Genomic DNA, 24,866 nt, shown 5'->3' with positions numbered 1-24,866 from the left:
GTTTCTGCTTTTCTTTTCTTTTCTCTTTTCTTATGTTCTTGAACTTCAGTGATCCTGCTTATCAAGTAATCATCAGTGTCTGAATTCACTCACTTCTTTTAATTCACTCTGTCAAATGGACTATATTAGTGAACTAATGTAGGGAATAGTGAATGAGGATATAGAGTGTAATTTGGTACACAACCTCTGAGTGTCGACTTTCAGCGCTGTTAATTCTCAGTGAATTCCTGTAGGCTATTTCCCCCCCCTATTTTTCCCCAATATTAGTGTATAAATCTCTATAATGGTCATAGTTTGCTGTTTTTTACAGGGATTTACTGCTGTGCGGTTTTCTGTCTCATTGGCATCAGCGTTTTGGAGACCATCCTTGTGAATTATCTGAAGTCTAAAGGAACTGTTAGTGGCCAGGATGGTAAGAGTCGACACAGCATCTGATTATGAGGAACATTTTCCTGTGTTGAATTGTTTTACTTCACAAATTAAGGTTAAGATTTGTTTGCTTTGTCACTTTGGTAAATATGCAAAGAAAAACAATTACATTTAATCTTTGAGTAAATTAGACTAGAAAAAAAAAAAAACGAGAGTATGTTCAAGCATCTAAGTGCCCCTTGGATAATGGATGGATGGATGAAAATAGCACATGTTAAACCATGTAAATGCATATGAAACAAACCCCTCTAAAGCAAAACATTAAATTCATTTGAAATTAATTTCCCCATTGAACAATCTTATATATAATTGACATTGCTCAGACCACACAAAATAGTGTTTATCCAGAGCCTTGCTTTGCTGTTTTCCTCTCTTTATAGATCCGAATGAATAGCAGTCTTCTACCCTTGATAGTCTGAAGCAGATCCTCACTGAGTGCTGGGATGTAACTCAACGAAAACAACGACAGAAGACATGTCTGTCCCTGACTGACGTGGCATGGATCATAGATAAGACCTTCTTGGTTCTTTACATAATCACCATTATTGTGTTTCTGTCTGTGCTTGGAAAGCTTTGGATTCCATAGTCATGCCTTATACTTGAGATATCACACAACACTAACTTTTATTCAGAGTAAATATACAGTTTATATAGAGTTTGATACACAAGAATACATGGGCAAAACACAAAGATTCAGACAGAAGAGGCATTCACTGGCAGGCTCACATGAAATCCTTAAAGAGGTTTATAAAATACTACACTAAAAAGCACGATCATAATACTTTGGCGAAAAACCAAAGCAACCATTGCAACTTGATAAATAATTTACTTTAGCACAAGTATAAGTGCTGAAAAATAATATGACTCAAGTAAGAGTAAATAAGTAGTTTGGTGAAAAACTACTCAATTTACTACGTTACAAAGTACTTTAGTAGTACCGTAGTAGTATTATTATACTCAAAATGAGGCGAGGTCAGCAATATGGAGCACTAAACACTCTCATGTAATTTCTGTTTCATTCGCCCTCGCGCCTTCGAGATTCATTAAATTATTAAACTTATGACGTTCCAGGAAATCCATTCAGCATCAGATATCGCTACAGTAAAATCACCAAAATGTAATTATACTCAAGAAAGTATAATTAAAAAAAATAAAAATAAAAATTTACTCAAGTACTTTAAAAAAATTATAAATTAGTTATTTTCCACCTCTGATAGTGACAGGGCCATTTTGGGGGCAGGCACTCAAGTGAAAAAAAGGCACCCCTCAATAAAGTACAGTTATTGTTGATCCTCTTTTAATTAATTACCCTATTTATCACTGTTATACAAATTAAATGACATTAACAAAATCCATCTTTCTAATAATCAAAATCCATTTACACTGCAATTACAATTGCCTAAATAATGTAATGAAATTAATGTTTTGAATAAAATATTATGAATATAGAAATATGAAATGTTGGAAAACATGGGGGTGAAGGGAACAAAACTTTTTAAAATTGATTTGTTTTATTATCTATATTATCAACATGTTTGTATTATTATTCTGTTTTTGAATTTTTGATTATATCTACTTTGATCAGCTGTATTGTAAGTATAAATGTCTTGTTTAAATGGGGCCACCGTTTATCTTAAATACCTGTCTCTGTTGTCTCAGTTAGGGGGCAGTTTTTGTTCTGGTCATTTCTCCTTAGTTTTTCCTCATGCTGAGTTTAAGGTTGGAGTGTATTTTGTTAACCTCAGTTATTGTCTGAGTCTAGTTATTATTTTGAATTGATACGATACGATATGATACGATACAATTGAATTGATATGTTTAATTATATCAAGTGCTGCGAGAAAAGGGTATAAATCTCCATCTCCAACACCCTCACACGCAATATAGCCTACTAGCCGAGACACCTTCTTTATGTGTATATATGTGACATAATGACACAAAGACATGCTAGAATTTCCCACAGAAATCCACCAGTACCACTGGAATTATAAACAGTATTACAAGCTTACCATTTTGAATCGAGCTATGGCAAGCACATAGTGTTGAACACTGGCTGGTTATGTACTTGCTCAAAAAATTATGTTGGATTAAATTGACTCAGTTTGTTTTCTTTACTTGAGACATTTTGATTGGTTGGTCACAATAAAAACAATTTTTGTTGGAAATCATGTGTCCTCATGCCTTATTACCTACCTGCCTCTCTCTCTCTTTCTCTTTCTCTCTCTCTCTCTCTCTCTCTCTCTCTCTCTCTCTCTCTCTCTCTCTCTCTCTCTCTCTCTCTCTCTCTCTCTCGCACACACACACACTCACTCACTCACTCACTCACTCATTCACGAAACAGGTGGTACTGCATTACATGTTACCAGTAGCAGGCTTTGGAGCAAGCTTTCAGCTTTTCGAACAAGCCTGACCTGACCTGAGTCTTTATGTGACCTATGAGTCATGCAGTGATGTGTTGATTCAGGGAAGATAAAGGTGGATTGTGCCCTTGAGCAAAACATTTGCATTGGTTCAGGAAGATCAACAATGTAATACATACATTGTGGTACATATGCATCAGTGGAAAACATTCCTTTCCTTATAAAGAATAGGAAAACTGTACACCAGGGATGGGCAAATGCGGTCCCGGAGGGCCACTGTCCTGTAGAGTTTAGCTCCAACCCTGATAAACTCTCCTGAGGTTCCACGTGATTTCTATCCACAAGTTGCACAAGTTGGACTCTGTGCAATTAAAATCACCAGCCAAAATTAAATACTCATCAACAGCAACATTTTGTAAAACAGAGGACAAAGTACTTAAAAATAGCATTATTTCAACAGCTGAAGTTGGTATATACACACAATTAAAAACAACTACAACATTTTCAAAAGATGCTCTTACTTTCAAAAGTCTGCCTTTAATAACCTCTTTGTCTTCAACCAGATAAGACTGTGGGCTGAAACTCTTAGCAAAGAGAACAGCAACTCCGCCACTAATTGAGGTTTGAAGCCTAGTAATGATTCTTTTGTTATGTTAGGGTAACTTCAAATGTTGATATCCAAAGATGATGTATCACTGCTTTAATGTCTTCAAATTCCCATCTTTCTTGGTATCAAAATAATCCTCTTTTGATTTTATAATCAATGATGTAGCCTACAATGTGTTATGATAAAATGCATCGTAATATTTTTACCATACTTTTGTGTAAAATACTCCATGCCATCATAAACATGCAAATGAAGATAAGATGGAACAAAGACTTTCTCCTAGTCATCTTTTATTGGTCACCTCACCAAATGGATGTGAACTGGTAGGGCCTTTAAGAGTTCCTTATGAGTTCAGATCTTTGCTCAGTCTCTTTTGAGACAACGTTTACTATCTCCTTCCGGCAACTTCATCTTCAAGTTAACTTCTTTGGATCCAACGTGATATCTGGTGGGTTTTTTCCTAGCTTATTGCGCTTAATAACTCTTTTTAACATCAAGCAAATCACACGCTCAGTCTTTTCACTGCTATATGCATCAATCTGAAACTTAAACTTTTCAAAACTTTTTAAAGCTGCAGTCCGCAGTTTCTCCTCTTTGTCGCCATCTCTGTTCGAAATCTGCAATTGCAGTTATTCGCTGAATTATCAACTTTGGCAATGGCACAGCGTGGATGAATCCAATGTTTTGAGGAGAATGTGTGGCTGTCAATCACCGCGCCGGTGTGGATCCTGGCATTCGGAATCACAGATTCTACTTTTTGGAAGTATGACCAACATAAGAATTTTCACCGGAAAATGTTGTCTAAACAAGTAAGTATCATCCAAATTATATTTTGTTCTTAAATTGTTCATGTTAACGACATCAGCATTGCGTGACTACATTTAATGCACTTCCAATATTTATCCTTGTTTTCACATGGACCGGTTGCAGTCTCTTTTTTTCTCCGAAGTCCAAAGTCTTTTGCGTTTTACAGCGGGTGAATCTCCTGGTGATTGTTGTTTGAACCTTTCTGGATCCGCCATCAAATTGATACGTTTAATTATATCAAGTGCTGCGAGAAAAGGGTATAAATCTCCATCTCCAACACCCTCACACGCAATATAGCCTACTAGCCGAGACACCTTCTTTATGTGTATATATGTGACATAATGACACAAAGACATGCTCGACTTCAAATTCAGAATCAATGACTCTCATGAGATCAGTAAATGAGGCCAATTTGCAATGATTATCAATAAGAAGCCAACATCATATTATCACATTTTCTCTTGCTGTTCTTGCCATAATAAAGTGCAAACAGCAGCCAGAGAAAAACTAATGTTAAAAAGTCAAGGGTCAAGAGCCCAACTAAAGTAAACACTGATTACCATAATGGTGACACCAAACCCAAATATTTTCAATTAAACATCAATATCTAAAAATCTGTTATTTCTCAATAAGAGCTTATGTAGACGTCTTAATTAATTTTAACACTTAAAATTACAAGTGTTTTCCATTTTGAAGTACCATTGGGATTTATCATTGTACAAGTGACAAGTTTATAACTTTTACACTGAAGGTGGTTGTGTTCTAGTGAGATTAAAGGGGTCATCGGATGCAAAATTCACTTTTTTTATATGGTGTTTGCATATAATGTGTCTTTGCAGTGTGTGTACACAACCACCATACAATGAAAAAAATCCATTCTCTCCTTTTTTTTTAATCCTCAGAATTCTAAACACTCTCAATAATCAAGCCGTTTGGATTTTCTGAGCATTATGATGTCATATTGCTTATGCTCCGCCCATGACCGCTGACGTATGCATAGCATATTTCCGCCCTCATCCATTTGAATGCTGTCTGCCAAGGAAGCACTTTACGTGTCTTGTGTCGACACGCCCCACGGAAGAGAGGGGTGGTGTGAGCAGTTGCTCATCTTTTAAAGAGACATGTACTGAAGCGGGTCGCTGTGAACAGAGCTGGTTTTGAGGAGGTAAAAATTATGTTGTTTTACACAACCATTGAGGAATTTTAACCAAAGTATATTACAACCTTTACATGAAGACCCTAAAGAATCATACCAACTTGTGGAAAATGGGCATCCGATGATTTTTTTTATTTTATTTAGTAATTATTAACACTGGAGTAACACTTGATTACAAGGAAGAAAAAAATACACAGAAAATAAATATTGTTTAATTTTTGTACTTACCTGCAATTTACCATTTTTGTTTAGAGCTATCAAGGAGTAGGGGTGTCTCAGCTACTTTATTAGACCAGGGGAGGGAGGAGTATATAAGACTGTGTCTCACATATAATTTTACTTAAGGAAGCAGTGGCGGCCCGAGCCTTTTGGGGCCCCTAAGCAGAATTTGATTTGGGGGCCCCCTCCCGTCACCTGTGATTTACGATTATTGACACAAATGTCACGCTATAGTGTTACATTATAAATTAATACAATGAGGTTATGTATTAATTCAAAATAAATAGGCTACTTAATAAAAAATAGATACTTAAATAAAAAAGTTTTAACTTTTTCTTTACTCTTTTACTAACTCTTTGAAACTTCTGAAAACAAACTGTAAAACAAATCACAAAACATATTAAATTATTTGCAAAATATCCACCAACGTTTTGCAACACTTTGCAGTTTGAATGATGTCTTGTATGAACATGACGGAGTATGTTTTTATGTTTCCTCGATTGCGCCCGCGCCTCACACACACACACACACACACACACACACACACACACACACACACAACATAGCCTATTCCAGCATTGCAATCTTGACATCGCAGCCTGTTCATTATAACCGTAATAAAATATAATAATAAAATAGTCAACCTAACATATAAAAATGACACTGCTCTGTTAAAATAGTCAGTAGTAGCCTACAGTTCGTACAATTCAGCGTAAGCACTGCTCCACTGTGATGTTTCCAAGCACATTTTTGCACATGTGAAGAGGATGATTTTTTCCATCAATATTGGAACGTGGGTGAAGTACAAAGAAGGCCATAATAAAGAATAGTTTAGCATCCAAATACATCGCGAAAGTTGAAACATTTTGATTCTAATGACGAGAGCGATACGTGAGCCCAACGCCTACTTTCACTTTCGCTTTAAATTATTTAGTTTTGGCTTGTTTATAGTTTTTTTTTTATTCTTGTTCTGTTCTGAATATCATTACATTTTAAGGATAAATCATTGATTTAAATGTCAATCATGTGAGGCAAATCAAATTTTTGTGGCATGGCATAACATTACCGTGACTTTGCGCACGAATTGTCCATGCACGCAAGGTGCGTGTGACTCAAACACTGGCAGACACAGCAGCAGTTGTAGTAGGCAGGTATATTGATCATGAAATCAGAATTTTCTTGTCTTGAATTATTCGTTCATTCACTCATTTATGTCACTTGTTTAAGTTAATTAATATGTAGTAAAAAAAAAAAAAAAAACTCGACTGGGTGGCCAGGAGGCCACCAAGCAGCCGCTTAGTTCGCTTATGCCTCGGGCCGGCCCTTTCAGGAAGCCATCTGGTGACATTACTCTAACTGAAGCCTACCTTTGTCAGTCTGTAGTGTGCATCTCAATAAAGTAGGACACAGCATACATACATTAGTGTGTAACGAGACTAAAAGCACTGAAAGCAGGGAATAAGATCCTTTCGTTATTCAGTCTTCCAGGGCAGCGCTAACAAATTTCCCCTACAAGATGGGCTAATTACCCCGTTACAAAAGTGGCATCACAAACAGGATCGAATTAGGCACATTTAATTAGTCACACATCTCCAGGCCCACAAGTTGTTTGTCAAGCAAGAAGATGTCTGAGCGCGACGAACTAAGACGAGAGATGGCAGAGATGCAACGCCGGTTTCCAGAGCAGGCAGGGGCACTTGATCAAGCCAGAACAGAGCAGAAAGAGGCCCTGTCCCTAGCAAAGGTTGTAAAGAGAGCCAGGCCTCTGCACAAACGACCCCAGCTGCCATTTATATCCATGCGACTCCCTGAATTCAGTGGTTGCATGTCTGAGTATTGAAGAATAGGTGGCATCAATGAAGTCTGCATTTCAGGTCATGAGAGTTCCCACCGAGGACCAGATCAAGCTGGTGAAACAGCATCTAAAAGACGAGGCCAAAGCCACAGTGAAGTTAATGATGGATGGAATGGATTAGACGGTTGACAACATCTTCACTGTTCTCCTTGACACATATAGAGATAAAGTGCCCAATGGTACAAGGCTTAAAGATTTCTATGATCGTGCTCAGAATGCAGGAGAAACAATAGGCTCCTATGTGTATGACCTTCGGGAAAGGCTTAATCGTGTTCAGCGCCGAGAGCCAAATAGAGTGGCGGATGCTGAAAATGTTTTGAAGGAGCTGTTGGTGCTAAGCTTAAGCTTTTTGCGACGAGAGATGAAGCGTGAAGTTAAAGCTGAGCCAGATTTGAGTTTTGTTCAGTTGATGCAAATACCTGGTCAGAAGAGGAAACACAGACTCCTAGTAATGTAAGGCCCAGTACCCGTGCCAGAGGGGTAGTGAATGCTGCAGCACAGGATGCTCCCTCTGCTCTGCAGGAGGCAATCCAGAAAATAGCAGCTCGTCAAGAGGAACTATATCAAGCTGTTCATGGGAAAGAGAGAAAAAAAACACAGCAGAGCCATCCAAAGAAACAACCTTTAAAAGACAGTGAAGGTCGTTATATTTGTTATTTGTGTGGTACCGGACACACCTGTCGCTTTTGTCCGCGAGATGACAAGTTGAGGAGGGGTTCAGCTTCACCACAGCATACAGTGGCATCAGCTGAGGCTACAGAGAAAGAGTCTGCAGGTGCAGTGCAGAAAAGCCCAAGGCCCTCATTGATTAGATTTCATACAGTGGAATGTTTGGCTGATGAGACTGCTGAAATGAGATAAGGCTGCTTTTGTGGATAGCCTGGCCATTGAGATGAAGATAGCTGGTGTCAAGACCAAGTGCCTCTTAGATACAGGGTCAGAGGTGTCCACCATATCTGAGTCAAACTTCAGACTGCACTTTGCGGAGCAGAAGCTGAAGTTAACCTCTGTGTGCTGGGTTAAGCTGACAGCGGCCAATAGAATGGGCATTCCTGTCTTGGGATGCTTGCAGGCCGATGTAGATAAATTTTTATAAGACTTAAAACACACCAAGAACACAGTAGAAGAGGTCTGCCGTATGAAGCAAGGGAGGCTTATTAACAATATCTTTCATACACAAGAGCTCAAGCAAGTTTCATGATTGTTAAAGGAGGCTGACAGCATAAAGGCTTCTCTCATTACTAAACTGACCAATCAGAAAGGATATTGAAATAATGCAACATTTTTTGTTTTCATTCAAAGCATGGCCGGACAGAGGTAAATGAAGTTTGCTTACTATCGCATATAAAACAACCATAATCAGAGATAACCATATGAGCCCATCAGCTTTCAGAATCACATTTGTGCTTCTTCAGACCCACTAGTTGTTAAGACAACAGGTGAAGACACAAAGAGATTTGTTTCATGGACAACTGGTTTAATAGAGGCATTTTTTAGGGGCTGGAAACCCTTATGTTATGGGAACAAAATGCCCCCAAAAAGATGGCAAAATCCAAAATCCTTGTCCTTGTGGGGACATTGTTTTGGCCAGTATGAGGAAAACAGCTTATAAATATGATTGCGATGTGTTTTTGATTATTATTTTTTTAAATGCAGAAAGTTTTGTGTGATGGGTAGGTTTTGGGGTCGCGTCAGTGTAAGGTGACTAGGTGAGTGAATATACAATTTGTACAGTATAAAATCTATAAAGTCCTGTGTGTGTGTGTGTGTGTGTGTGTGTGTGTGTGTGTGTGTGTGTGTGTGTGTGTGTGTGTGTGTGTGTGTGTGTGTGTGTGTGTGTGTGTGTGCGCGTGTGTGTGTGTGTGTGTGTGTGCGCGTGTGTGTGTGTGTGTGATAAAGCCAGGAAATAAGTCATGCGGACACATGATTTCGAATGGAAAATAGTTTTTATTGTGACCAAACAATCAAAAAATGTCACTAATAAAGAATACAAACTTAATCCAATAATAATGTAACAAATAATAGCTAGACTTAAAATAAACTGCAACCTTCACCTCAGTATAAGGAAAAACAAAGGAAACCTGAAAAGAATAAAATCTGACCCCCCAACTGAGACAACAGACATGTATTTAAAATAAACTGTGAGCCCACTTAAACAAGACATTTTATACTTATAATTCCTCTAATCAAAGTAAATATAATAACAACCAAAACTGAATAACAATACAAAACAACAAATGTTGATAATATAGATAAAAACAAATCGACCATTTATAGACAAAACATTGTCAAAATGAACTAATTTACTAACTGAAAATAGTTCCAAACAAACCAGAATGGTCTTTCTTGAATGATTCAGCATTTTTGAACGAATTGGGCAAGTCAATGATTGAATGACCCGATCATAAAGTCAGTGGACTTCATCTTTGTGTTTTGCCCATGAATTCTTGTGCATTAAACTCTATATAAACTGTATATTAACTCTAAATAAAAGTTAGTATTGTGCGCTATTTCAAGTATAAGACATTACCAGGGCCGTATTAAGACAGTGTGGTGCCCCTGGGCACTATACCTCAACACATAGTTCAAAACAAATAAATAATTAGTCATTTCTGAACATTGACTCACAGTTTTTATTCACCTTTTTCTCACGTTTTCTCAATACAATTAATAAAAGTATAGAATATAATAGCATATTTCTAATAGGGGCACATTGTAACGCAGTGTGACAACATGCCCCCGCCTGCACAACTGGGATTTAAACCCTGCTAGTGTCTTCTGCTAGTTGGCGAAGCATTAAATAACTATCTCAACTGTTAAATAACATCTTGGAGATTAAAATAATATTAGATTTGTCTTATTTTAAATAAACACAAAAAAAAAGATAAAAAATTAACTTAAGACATCTACTTTTGCTATGGTTTAATAAATGCCTATGGATATGTTCCAAAAAATAAATAATTTTGGCGGATTTTTTTTTTATATATAGTGTTGATATGGCAACTAGTAAATACACAGTTTCGTCATCCAAGCATGTGCAAAAGTATTTAAAACAAGCGTGTTACAACTAGCCCTGCGTTAGGTTGTGCCCCGCGCTCCCCTACATCAATTCATTGACAGCGTCAATTCACGTTTGCCCAAAAAACCTTCATTAATGTCCTCTTCCTCACCCGAGTCTTCCTCGCTCCTGTCTCCCCCAAGAAGAATATCCTCATTCGCCTGGCGGTCATCGCCGACGCCTTTTAACGGTGCGTAAATATAATGGGTGAAAGTGGTAATATAATCTTTATTTATTTATAATTTATTATTATTATTATTGTTAAATTAGTGTTCATAAACGAGTTATGTATGGTCTTTCAAGAATTTTATGTTATATTTACGAAAAATATTTTTAAAGCTTGTGTCATGTGGTGCCCCCCTAGTGGTTGTGAATGGTTGGTGCCCCTGGGCACTGGCCCAAGTGCCCTTATGGATAATCCGGCTCTGGACATTACTATGGAATCCAACGCTTCCCAAGCACAGACAGAAACACAATAGTAGTGATTATGTAAAGAACCAAGAAGGTCTTATCTATGATTATTGCCACGCTGGTCAGGGACAGACATGTCTTCTGTCGTTGGTTTCGTTGAGTTGCAGCCCAGCACTCAGTGAGGATCTGCTTCAGGGTAAAAGACTGCCCTTCATTCTGATCTCTAACTGAGTCTGGAGGGTTCTGCTGGTTTTTTACACCACCTGTGAGAGGAAAACAGCTAACACTGTTTTGTGTGGTCTGAATAATCTCAATTATATACAATGTTTCGATGGGGAAATTAATTTCAAATGGATTTCATGTGTGGCTTTAGAATGGTTTGTTTAAAACACATTTACATGGTTTTACATGTGCTATTTTCATCCATCCATCCATCCATTATCCAAACCGCTTGTCCTTATTTAGGGACACTTGGGTGCTTGAAAACATACACTTTTTTTTATAACTTACTCAAAGATTAATTTTAATTGTTTTTCTTTGCATATTACCAAAGTGAAAAAGCAAACCAATCTTAACCTTAATTTGTGAAATAAAATAATAAAACACAGGAAAATGTTCCTCAAAATCAGATGCTGTGTCGACTCTTACCATCTTGGCCACTAACAGTAGATGTTGTTTCCACTGAACTCTTCTTATCTCCTTTAGCCTTCAGATAATTCACAAAGATGGTCTCCAAAATGCTGATGCCAATGAGACAGAAAATCGCACAGCAGTAAACCCCTGTGAAAAACAGCAAACTATAACCATTATAGAGATTTATACACTAATTATTGATGTCTGTGTGCGTCAAAGTCATACTCTATATGAAAACCTTATCTTTAAAACATTAAATTGATTATCACAACACTGCTGGATCTCATGCTGTAGAATCATGTAGCTACTATTATGTATATTTTACAGTGAGATTTAAAGCTACAATATGTTTGTTTTTTTGGCCGCTATGGGTCGCTAACCTCTCACACAGGCGTAGGTTGATGACGCATAAGCGGAATTATGGAACTTGTCATCATGCCGATGGATCTAATAATGTTTATGGATGAGTGAATACATTCATGTTTTTTAACATGACTGTGGTGTGAAGCAGGGCGCGATTGCAAATAAGAGACAGATATCAGCGCCACACGCGAGTCCCACGGATATAAATGAATAAGAACATTTCATTCAACTACAATCAAGTGCTGAATTACTACACAGTTTATTTGACGAATGAAACTTGTGAGGTAATGCAGCGCTGTTTCACTTGGTCTACTATCATACTAAACTGCATTTGAGTGTGTTGAAAAAGTTATAATGTTATTCTATGTGTTAGTTTGTTGGCTGGATAAGACTAGCAGTAAGCTAGATCAACATTATAACATACTGATCAAATTCTAACATTTTATTATGTTGAGCTATATAATATTGATTAGTTTTATGTACATTTGCTCACCCGTCTAAGGGGCCGATCACACCTGACGCGTTTTTCAGGTTCGAAAACGCGAGGTGCACAGCACTTTACATTACACAGAACGAGCAGTGCGCTGCGTTTTTTATGTTGCAAGGCAACCAATGAAACAGCTGTCCTGTCAGTCAAGTAAACGTCAAATCAGCCTTTTATTACCTTTATTTACTTTGTTAACTTTGTGGTAGTTACGGTTCGTGAAGTCGTTAAGCTCCTGGTAACCTGCGAGAGCACCACAAGTTTATCCTCTATCATCGCACTCTCCGGGCGTTCAAGCAACTGTAGCTTTCATCACTTAAACGGAAGGCCCGCCTGTCACTTCATTCAATTAGACAGTGGAAAAAAACGATGACGTTGGGTGCTTTTTCCGCTCGGAGTTGCTTTTTTTTCAACTTCAAAAACGCGAGGCGCAGCAGGCGGTAAAACGGGAGGCGCAGCAGGCGCACAAACAGCGTGCAGAACGCTCACTGCCATAGGAAACCAATTGAAAATAGGCGCCTCTCACTGCAAAAAACGCGTCAGGTGTGATCGGCCCCTAATAAATTACATGCAAGAGTGGCATCTCGTCAAGTGGAAGTTAAGTTGCAGCTCAAAGCCCCCCTCGCCGCTGGTCCTGCCCAGCTCTAAGCCCTCCTTGCCGCTAGTTATGCCCAGCTCAAGGCCCTCATCGCTGATCCCACCCACACTCCCTCTCCCAACTCCGCTGTTGGTGTCTTCATGCTCTACTGTTTTGCCTCTACTGAGCCCTGTCGACCCTGCTGCCCATCCACAGCTACCCGCCAGTGTTGCTCTGGAGCCGCCTCCGCACTGTCAGACCTGCACACCTGCACTCTATCAGGTGATGATGATGATGGCTGATAGAGTGCAGGTGTGCAGGTGTGCCAAGGAGGATGATGGGAAGTGTAGTGCACACACACATGAGGAAGACAGATGGTGAATGTGACATAATTCCCCCCTCCCGCTAGGCGCGACCCGCGCCATAGATGGTTGAACCTGGGAGGGGGGGTGGGCATCCTGGAGTCAGTGACCGGAGGGAGAACAGGGACAGGACAGACAGGAGACTCCAGGATGGTATAGCGGACCGTGGTGGTGCAGGCTGAGCAGGGGGGCACGGCGGTGCAGGCTGAGCAGGGGTCCACGGCGGTGCAGGCTGAGCAGGAGGTCAAGGGATCCCCAACTGAGCCGGAGGGAGCCAGAGCCGAGGCGACACCACAGGTCTGGAGGGCCAAGGCGGATCTGCAGGCTCATGGGACCGAGGCGGAAAAGGGGCTCTTGAAGCCTGTTGTGCGAGGGAGGACGACTGAGGAGCAGGAGGGAAGACGGAGCCCGGTGGAGCAGAAGGGATGCAGGGCAGAGGCGCAGCCGGCAGCACGGAGTCCCGAGGTGGAACCAGGGTGACGGCTGACCAATGCGAGGAAGGAAGGAGGAGTGAGCCTGGTGGAGCTATAGGGCTGACAAGACCCGGCGGGGGTGAGGGCACAATGAACCGAAGAGAAGCTGCAGGGTCGGAGGACCAAGGTGTAAGTCAGAGGTTCAGGGGACTGAGGCGAGGACAGGGGATCAACTGAACAGGGCGATGCTGAGGCCTGGAGTCCCGGAGGCGGCTCCAGAGCAACACTGGCGGGTAGCTGTGGATGGGCAGCAGGGTCGACAGGGCTCAGTAGAGGCAAAACAGTAGAGCATGAAGACACCAACAGCGGAGTTGGGAGAGGGAGGCTGGGTGGGATCAGCGATGAGGGCCTTGAGCTGGGCAGAACCAGCGGCAAGGAGGGCTTAGAGCTGGGCAGGACCAGCGGCGAGGAGGGCTTTGAGCTGGGCAGGACCAGCGACGAAGAGGGCTTGGAGCTGGGCAGGACCAGCGGCGAAGAGGGCTTTGAGCTGGGCAGGACCAGCGGCGAAGAGGGCTTTGAGCTGGACGGAACCAGCGGCGAAGGGAGCTTCAAGCTCGACGGGATAAAAGAAAACAAAAGCTCTGCGGGCATGACGCTGTCAGTCTCTAGCTCGGCGGGCATGATGCTCACAGTCTCAGGGGCGGCTGGCATGACACATACTGCCTTGGGCTCAGCAGATCTAGCGTGAAGTGCGGGCTCGGCTGGACTGGCATTAAGTGCAGGCTCGCCTGGACAGGCGTAAAATGCAGGCTCGGCTGGACTGGCGTGAAGTGCAGGGTCGCTAGTGTTGGCGACTGGCTCTGGATCAGCTGTGCAGGCGGCTGACTCTGGATCAACTGGGCCGATGAGAGAAGAGAGATCGGAGAAGTCATCCTCCTTGAGTTGCGTTTTGGACCCGAACTGAAATGCCGGCTCGGCTGGACACAACCGGATGATGAACGGGGCTGTGTAGAATAATGAAAGGTGACTCGTTCTGGAATCCGAAGGATTCTGCATCTTGGTCTGGTCTTCTGTCACGATTCACACAGGGAACAGACGAGATGATAAGTTTAATGAGTTTATTAAGCAGAATGGATCGGATCCAGAGATGAATGGTGAGTAAACTGAAATTAGATAAACAATGGAAGCTTAACTGATTGACAATCAAGTCTCTCTTTCTCTTTGCAGATGATGAAGATGAAGGCTCAGAAGATGGATGGTAGACAGGCTGATGAGGATCGTCTCAGGTAGGTTTTCAGGTAAGTCTTGTAGGAAGGGAGTCTGTGTGTCTTGTATTTACGAGACCAGACAAGGAGTGAAGGGAGAGTGCTGAATATATAGGGCTTGTTAACGAGGGAGTGCAGGTGATGATGATGATGGCTGATAGAGTGCAGGTGTGCCAAGGAGGATGATGGGAAGTGTAGTGCACTCACACATGAGGAAGACAGATGGTGAATGTGACACATTCACTATTCCCTACATTAGTTCACTAATATAGTTCACTTGACTGAGTGAATGAAAAGAAGTGAGTGAATTCAGACACTTGATGAGCAGAATCACCGAAGGACAAGAACAGAAAAAAGAGATTAGCAAAAACATAAGATCTACAGTGTGAGTGTGAAACCAGTTTACAACCCAGTTTAACATTATTTATTTATTGTGTGTTTTGCAAAAACACAGTTCAAGAAGCCAGACAAAAAACTAAACTTAAAAGTCAAGGGTCAATAACTCAACTAAAGCAAATACCGATCTCCATAATGGTCATCAAACCAAACATTTTCAATAAAACATCAACATCTAAACCTCTGTTAATTCTCAATAAGAGCTTCTGTAGATGTATGACAGAAATAAAGTCATACTGGTTAATAATAAGTGATAATAAGTAATAAATAAGTGTAATAATGTGTAATGGCTGGAAGTCAGTTGTAGTTCTTGTGTTTCTGCTGGTCTCTTCTCTTTTTCTGTTCCTGTAGTTCCTCTTCCTTCAGTGATTCTGCTTGTTAACAGCAGGTGTTCATCAATAATTCTCAACAATTACTTACATATTCCCTTAATTATCTCACTGCAACACTGCATCAATGTTACTTTTATTCTATGTAGTGTGGACACTACAGGATTTCCCTGTGGGGTTGAAAGGGTTAACCGTGTAAGATAAAAAGACACACCCACAAATTATATTATTATATTATATTTTAACAGTAATGAAATGTAAGTTAAACACTGTTGCCAGTAGTTTACTGTCAAATTGAGTTTTGTGGGTCACCATTGTGCTGAGAGCCTGGGCTTTAGTGAAGGAGAATATCTAGAAACAATGAGAATATACTGCAAGTTGATTTATTAAGCCGGTGACACCGTCAACCTGTTGTCTTTAGGGTTGTGGGTGCCACTGTCTTGGGCCCGTCATCGCTGCTTGCAGCTATATATATAGATGGCTGGGAATCGATTAAAAAAATTAACTAATTAATTTCCCCCAACAACATATATTAAAATAATATTAAAATAATATTAAACATCAATATATCAATATATTATTCTTTTTCAATAATCAATCAACATAATCAATTTAACTGATTTTTTTTTTTTTTTTTTTTTTTACAAATTATCAAAATAAAATATAGTCCTACAAAATGTTTCAACATATATATATATATATATATATATATATATATATATATATATATATACATATATATATATATATATATACATATATATATATATATATATATATATATATATACATATATATATATATATATATATATATATATATACATATATATATATATATATACATATATATATATATATATATATATATATATATATATATATATATATATATATATATATATATACAGTGGTGTAGTGGTAAAAAAAGAGGTGGGTAAACTATAAATTCTGGTGGACCACGACGTGGTCACCAGGTAAGGTGGGCCACTGCCTTCCGGTGTATGTGTTTCCTGATGACATCGCTATAGGCTATCATTTGATGGTACTACCAAGGGTATCACTGGTTGTTCCCTCATCATAGGTCACACAATCACTATTCAATTCATACATTAATCGAAGTTCTTGTTAAAGAGACTCAAAAATGAATAATATCGTTGAAATCGAAGTTTACTAAATGACAAAACAGAGAGAACAAAAATATTTAAGAGAGATTGAGAGGGAGGCTTATATCCAGGGCTTCCAATAGAATGCACTTGTGCATAATGATTAGGGATTTGGGATTATTTTCATAGTTGATTCATCTGTTAAATATTTCCTCGATTAACTGATTGTTTGGTCTATCAGAAAAATGTGGATCAGTGTTTCCCTGTAGAGGGAAAAGTCTTAAACCTGGTGCAGGCTTGATTCCCTCTGAATCTCTTGAACAGTTGGGTTTTGACATGCTCCCTACATTAAACCAGAAAAAAATTTTTGCATCATTTGAATGATTTCCTGTTGCGGCTGCGATCAAGTTTCATTCTCGCGCAGCTTCTTTATGCCGAGTTCAGACTGCACGATTTTAGCACCGATTTTGGCTCGCCGACAAGTTTTGAGAAATCGCAGACAAATGCCCGAAATCACAGGCAAATCGGAGCTCGTTCACGCGAGTGACAATCACGCAGTGTGAATGAGCAAAGACGCGATCTGAGAGAATCACCGACGAGTCGCCGACGCCCGTGAGATATTTGGCATGCTAAATATCTGGACCTGTCGGCGATTCAAAATCCTGCTGTGTGAAAGTGTTCTGACTGAAAACTACATCGGCGATGACCGACAGCCAATGAGAGAGCAAGATACAGAGCAGCGGGTAGTTCGGGGAGGAGTTATAGGTCACAATATCAGTATTTTAATAGATATATTTACAATTATATCAAACAGAAACAAAGCACAAACATTTGCTTGACCAGCAGCAACAGCAGCACATTTCAAAATTATTTATTTACCCCCAACTCTCTTTGCTGAACACACAGTCCTTGCTCCCCTTGTCTTCCCAGCCATTTCCTCATACATAATATGTTTTTATTTTTCTCCTTTTCGCTGCAAATCAGTGCACCGACAATTTGGATCGCAAACTTCTTGCAGGCTATCATTTTTAATCATTTCAGTCACGCGCGAGAACTGCGGTCTTACGCACGCGGGATTTTGCGCTATTTCCTCATCATTTCTCGCGTGTTTTTGGTTGCGAAACGTAGTTTGCGGACCAGACAGAAGTTGTCGGCGATTCTTCCTCCTGAAAGTCATGCAGTGTGAAACCTCCTGTCGCCGATGCATCATGCAGTGTGAACACACCAGCAACTGAATGTTACCTCAGATAGTCACGCAGTGTGAAAAGAACAGTGACCCGACTACTTTGAAAATCGTGCAACGATTTCCTGTTGCGGCTGCGATCAAGTTTCATTCTCGCGCAGCTTCTTTATGCCGAGTTCAGACTGCACGATTTTAGCACCGATTTTGGCTCGCCGACAAGTTTTGAGAAATCGCAGACAAATGCCCGAAATCACAGGCAAATCGGAGCTCGTTCACGCGAGTGACAATCACGCAGTGTGAATGAGCAAAGACGCGATCTGAGAGAATCACCGACGAGTCGCCGACGCCCGTGAGATATTTGGCATGCTAAATATCTGGACCTGTCGGCGATTCAAAATCCTGCTGTGTGAAAGTGTTCTGACTGAAAACTACATCGGCGATGACCGACAGCCAATGAGAGAGCAAGATACAGAGCAGCGGGTAGTTCGGGGAGGAGTTATAGGTCACAATATCAGTATTTTAATAGATATATTTACAATTATATCAAACAGAAACAAAGCACAAACATTTGCTTGACCAGCAGCAACAGCAGCACATTTCAAAATTATTTATTTACCCCCAACTCTCTTTGCTGAACACACAGTCCTTGCTCCCCTTGTCTTCCCAGCCATTTCCTCATACATAATATGTTTTTATTTTTCTCCTTTTCGCTGCAAATCAGTGCACCGACAATTTGGATCGCAAACTTCTTGCAGGCTATCATTTTTAATCATTTCAGTCACGCGCGAGAACTGCGGTCTTACGCACGCGGGATTTTGCGCTATTTCCTCATCATTTCTCGCGTGTTTTTGGTTGCGAAACGTAGTTTGCGGACCAGACAGAAGTTGTCGGCGATTCTTCCTCCTGAAAGTCATGCAGTGTGAAACCTCCTGTCGCCGATGCATCATGCAGTGTGAACACACCAGCAACTGAATGTTACCTCAGATAGTCACGCAGTGTGAAAAGAACAGTGACCCGACTACTTTGAAAATCGTGCAATCTGAACTCGGCTTTAGTAACTTCATGAGCGTGTGTTTTCTGCTACGTGTGTGCGCCGTTCTCTTTGTTCCGTGTGTGTGTGTGTGTGTGTGTGTGTGTCGGCGCGCTGCGCTCTCTGCTCCGTGTTTGCGCGCTGCGCATTCTGCTCTGTCGTTAACGGCCCAAATGCTCGAATAAAGGTCTTCTGAAGTGAAGTAATGCGTTAGAGTAAGAAAAATATTCATATTTAAAACTTCATCGACTAAAATAACTAACTTCTGGCAGACGACCGTATGCAAGTCGACTTGCACCAAAAGAGTAACACTTGAGGCGATGTATGACGTAGGAGTAGCGTAAGCTTTGACGCCTCTCGCAGTTCAAACAAACAAGGCTGGGTAAACGCTTTCGTCATTGTGTTGTGCGTCAAGTTCAAGGGTTCCTCACCGATCAGAGGGAGTTGTTCAGCCGTAGAGGGCAGTGTGTTACTAAGAATCAGCAGCATCACAGAAATAGACAGCAGTAAAGTCACTTTAAAGCCCAGCTTGTCGTCTCCGTCTGTGTAAATGAAGAAGGAGGCCACATCCAGCAAGAGGAAGAAAAATACTGGTACTATAATGTTTATGACATACAGTTGAGGTCTCCTTTTTATGGTGATCTGCCATGTAGAGAGAGAGAGAGAGAGAGAGTAACATTTGCATCAAAATGAACATTGGGAACACTGAGAGAATGCATACATTAAATAGGGGTGGGCAGTACCCAGTCAACACTTTGATCTCACAGTGATCTCACCATGTAGTCACAACGTGAGTTCTGTGAGAAATGTGAGTTCACAGTGAGCTAAAAGTGTAACCTCACATATGTGCTCTTATGACCACAATTTGAGCTCATACCGAAGCAATGTTGACGTTAATGAGATAATTAAGTGATTCGTTGAGTGATGATTGACCATTGATGACAGATGATCTTAATCAACAAAGAGAAAATGTGATCTGATGGTGTTGGTTGTGTTTTGTCCTAAACTAGTGATGTTACATTCGTGAACGAATGGTTCTTTTTGAACGAATCCTTTAGGTGAACGAATCACTGAAATCCCTCCCTCCACAGCAGCGCGGCGCTATTAGCAGCTCATGCGCAGCTCAGTGAACCGGTGTTTTCAACCTGTCAAAGAATGAACCTCGAGCCAATAGCCTTCGAGTATGAGATGTGACGGAGCATGTGATTTGTTAGATGTAGTGAACGAATACGCCCTTCACTGACCAACCAAGTTGCTTTAGAGTCTGAACCATAGGTCTGTCTGAACGAAAGAGAGATCTTATCGTTTGTGAATGAGTTGAACGAACTGGTACATTGTCGTTCATGAACGAAAATAACCAGTTGTTTGAACGATAATGATGGCGAACCGATAGAGCTAGGTTTGTGTGGCATGTTTGCATCAAATAAACAAATTTCCTATATAATTTAAATTTAAATTACACTTTACCATTGTAATGAATAAACAGGTTAATAACGCAAGATATTGGTTAAATAACAAAGACAAATTAACATCGTATTTTTTACTTGGTTTGAGCTAAGGGGGGTGCACTTGACTGTTTACTTGATTTAAATTTACACTTCTCGTTACCTGCTTTTCTTATATTTTGTTTGTGTGTTTTAGTCTTAGTTTTGTGGTATTTTGCACTTTGAACAATTTACTTGACTACTTGTGTTCATTTTGTATTATCAAAAATGAATTCATTACGTTTTATTTATGTCATATGCACTTCTCTAAAAACTAAAACAAACCAAAAAAATATGACAGTATTGGTAAGGGCTCATAACGTCAGCAAATAGCATTTCAGTTCGGCTGTGAAGGGGCATGTATTTGGTTGGATCTACTGAACGAATATGCCTATCACTGACTGAGATCGCTCTGTTTTGAGTCTGAACGAGAGAGAGATCTCGTTCATGAACGAATTTAACTAACTGGTACTTTCGTTCGTGAATGAGAGTACTGGGTAGATCGGTCATTTAGCATGTGATTCAATCTCATTCAAAGCGCAGTTATAGGTGTGCACAGATATAATTGTTTATATTCATATTCAACATACAGAACATCAACGTTTAATATAATCCCAGATTTATGAATGTGTATGTCTGACTAAACAATTACAGTTTTTCCCAATTGCTAAAACACAAAAAGTGAATGCCCAGATCAAAGCGTCAAAACCGTACCGTTTGCATGCATGTCTTACACACAGGCACCAAATGAATAAACACATTGTAGGCATTGCACTGCAAACAATTGTGCAACACACGGTGCAAAACACTACACACACAGTGTTGTATGTTACACACGTTGGAAAATGAGGAAACACTTTGCATACAGCACATCCATTCCATAATTAAAACACATGCGACAATAGCAACACCCCCGCACACACAGTAAAACACTTAACCGGTAATTGAACACCAATCAGTCACAGCTGTAGCACTATAAATAGAACTCAGGTATGCGCACCTGTCGTGATACAATTGCGAATATGGAGGCCGAAGGACCAAGGGGAAAGAGAAGACGAGGAAGAGACGGGGGAAGAGGGAGAGGAGAACGAGGAAGAGATGGAGGAAGAGGGAGAGGAGAACGAGGAAGAGACAGGGGAAGAGGCAGAGGAGAACGAGGAAGAGATGGAGGAAGAGGGAGAGGAGAACGAGATGGGGGAAGAGGGAGAGGAGAACGAGGAAGAGACAGGGGAAGAGGGAGAGGAGAACGAGGAAGAGATGGAGGAAGAGGGAGAGGAGAACGAGATGGGGGAAGAGGGAGAGGAGAACGAGATGGGGGAAGAGGGAGAGGAGAACGAAGAAGAGACGTGGGAAGAGGGAGAGGAGAATGGCACCAACCTGAACGGGAACCAGGCAGACGCACAACTATCACTGACGACATCAGGGCCACTGTGGTGGACCATGTCATCAACCATGGCCTGACTATGAGGGAGGCCGGGCAGAGGGTCCGGCCCAACCTCAGCCGCTTCACGGTAGCCAGCATCATTCGGACATACCGACAAGAAAACAGGTATGTCCTGAATTAACGCCAAAGGACTGCACAGTACCCACACAGCAAATTGTCTAGTGTTAGTGTAGATTTTCCAGTGTTACAGTAATTTAACACTTTTACAGTGGTTTACATATAAACCCTGGGGGAGTGTTACATAATTTGACTGTAACTCTGAGAGTGTTAAATTTGCGTTTTCAAATTTGCTGTGCATCAGCGTTCTGGCTGAATCTGGTTATACAGTATTTCACCACGTACAGTATGACAGTACGGGATGGGGAACAGAACCTAACCATCGACACTAATCATGCATTGTTTGCAGAACTGCCAGGCGACCTGCCGTGGGAGGGAGGCAACGAGTGTTCACCCATGCCCAGGAACTGGCCGTTGTCAACCTTGTGGTGGCAAACAACACCATCACCCTGCGCCAATTGCGTGAGCGCATCCTCGAAGACCAGGCAATTTTCCACAATGTGCACAGTGTCAGTACGACGACACTCGCCCGGGTCCTGCGGGAACACCACGTCAGCATGAAACAACTTTACAAGGTTCCATTTGAGAGGAACAGTGTTGCAGTCAAGAACCTTCGCTATGACTATGTGCAGGTGAGTGCCACAGTACCACTACAATGGCAGTTGTGTGTTTACATGGATATATACCTTGCAGTCGCCCCCCTTCCATGGTTGGAGGGACACTGCCAACATTTTGGTGATATCCGAATGTGTCCAACCCAATCCACAGTCATTGTGCGACATTGTAGAGGCAGTACCGCTGTATTCAGGAACACAATAGTGACATTTTGGTATATGCATGTTCTGTTACAGACTGTCCTGGCCTTCGATGCGGCAGCGCAGCAACATGAGTACATCTACATAGATGAAGCTGGGTTCAATCTGGCAAAAACCAGACGTCGGGGCCGGAACATCATCGGCCAAAGGGCCATCGTGAACATCCCCGGGCAGCGCGGGGGCAACATCACCATGTGTGCCGCCATTAGTGGTCAAGGGGTCCTCCATCACCATGCCACCCTAGGACCCTACAACACTGCACACCTACTGGCATTTCTCGATGCACTACATGCTGTGGTCACACAGGACAGACCAGGGCAGCCCATGTTTGTTGTCATCTGGGATAATGTCAGTTTCCACCGGGCTGCTCTGGTCCGGGACTGGTTTGCCAACCACGACCATTTCATAGTGTTGCACCTGCCCCCTTATTCCCCGTTCCTAAATCCGATCGAGGAATTCTTTTCGGCATGGCGGTGGAAGGTCTATGACCGCCTACCACATGTACGCGTGCCGCTCCTGCGAGCGATGGAGGAGGCATGTGGGGACATCGAGGTGGGGTCGATCCATGGGTGGATACGCCACACACGGAGATATTTTCCCCGTTGCCTGGCAAGGGAAGACATTGCCTGTGATGTGGACGAGGTGCTGTGGCCCGACCCCAATCGACGACGAGATCCCTGACATGGACCTGCAATAGAAACACCTATACCAGATGTTCAATACTTATAGTAGTTCTGCACCTGTACACTGAGTTTTGGTTGTGGAAATAAACACGGTTTACAGACTACAAATGTAGGCAGTGTCTTGAGTACAGTTGACCTGTGTGTTGTGTTTGCTTTGACTGTTTATATTGCATGTGCATGTGTGTTTCCTATCGATCCGAAGAGGGCCTTTTCAAGTTAGAGTGTTACGTTTTGATTGCAGAATGTTATTTTGCATTGGCAGTTAGATGTTGATCTCCAAGTGCTGTGTCAAGAAATCTTGTGTGTTGAGTTTTGACACAATGAGCCAAATTTTTAATTTTGTGTGTAAGCAATTGAAAAAAACTGTAAAATGTTAATTATGCAAGACAACCTTGGTTTGGTCATCTGAACCACTTATTTATACTTATGTTATTAATTTAGTAAATAAGGCACACATTTTAACAAAGCCAAATCACTTTTTTTTTGTAACAAGTAAATATTTTCATTAAAAAATAGCATAAAATACACTCTTTTTCACCACCTGCTGCAGTATATATGTAATATGAAGAAATTATCACTGAACAAATCAGTAAACAAATCTGAACGAATCATTTTTTAGACACATAGACATCAAGAATCAGCCTGTGAATCTCAACCATGGTGACAATTATAAAGCATGTTGCAGTGCATTCTGGGTACCACCAATCAAAACTCATTCATGGCTTTGCTACATCATGCATTGCTACATGTGTAAATAATGAGTTTATGTTTAGAGTTGATCTGTTTATATGAATATGCTGTTTGTCACCATTGCTGAGATTCATATGCTGATTCTTGATGTCTGTGAGCCTAAATACTCTTATTTTTAGTTGTATTATAATAACTTTTTTTAAAAATCATTTACAGTACATTATAAATATTTTCATGTACAAGGATAGTGCTGCTATAATCAATAGCTTAAATCTAAATCAGACATAAGGCTCTAAATTAGTTCATTGTTTTAGGCAAACATGGATCACCATAATGGTGACATACAATTGGGATTTTCTCCTTCAGTGATTGTGCTTGTTAGCATCAGGTGTATTCAATAATGCTCAATTGTCACTCAATTAATCATTTAATTATCTCATTAACTTTAACACTGCTTCAGGCTACGTTTACACGGAAACGATCTGAAGAGAAAACGAAAAAAAAAGTGATCACTTTTTATTCTGCGTTTAGACGAGCGTTATGGGGGGGAATCTGCGTGCATATGGTGACGCAAAAGTGTGTGAAATTCAATGTAGTATGCACTCTAGGCGGCCAGGTGGCAATGTGAAGCACTGATTGGTGCCTTCACTG

The 24,866-nt window shown here is 40.9% G+C and overlaps 1 protein-coding gene across 1 annotated transcript; it reads left to right on the top strand.

The window, feature by feature from the left end:
- Positions 1–21,838: 21,838 nt before the first annotated feature.
- LOC311080855 (uncharacterized protein) lies at positions 21,839–23,523 on the top strand (the record flags this gene model as incomplete). The annotated part of the gene is made up of 3 exons (XM_084111020.1): positions 21,839–22,075; positions 22,377–22,659; positions 22,879–23,523. Exons 1-3 carry the CDS (start codon positions 21,990–21,992, stop codon positions 23,521–23,523), a joined length of 1,014 nt encoding a protein of 337 aa, XP_083967146.1. The 5' UTR covers positions 21,839–21,989.
- Positions 23,524–24,866: the final 1,343 nt, after the last annotated feature.

This window comes from Abramis brama (assembly GCF_963993115.1).
Source record: "Abramis brama genome assembly, chromosome: 1".
Taxonomy (NCBI): domain Eukaryota; kingdom Metazoa; phylum Chordata; class Actinopteri; order Cypriniformes; family Leuciscidae; genus Abramis; species Abramis brama.
Note: the sequence above shows the minus strand (reverse complement) of the source record. Positions and strands in the feature narration are given on the sequence as shown.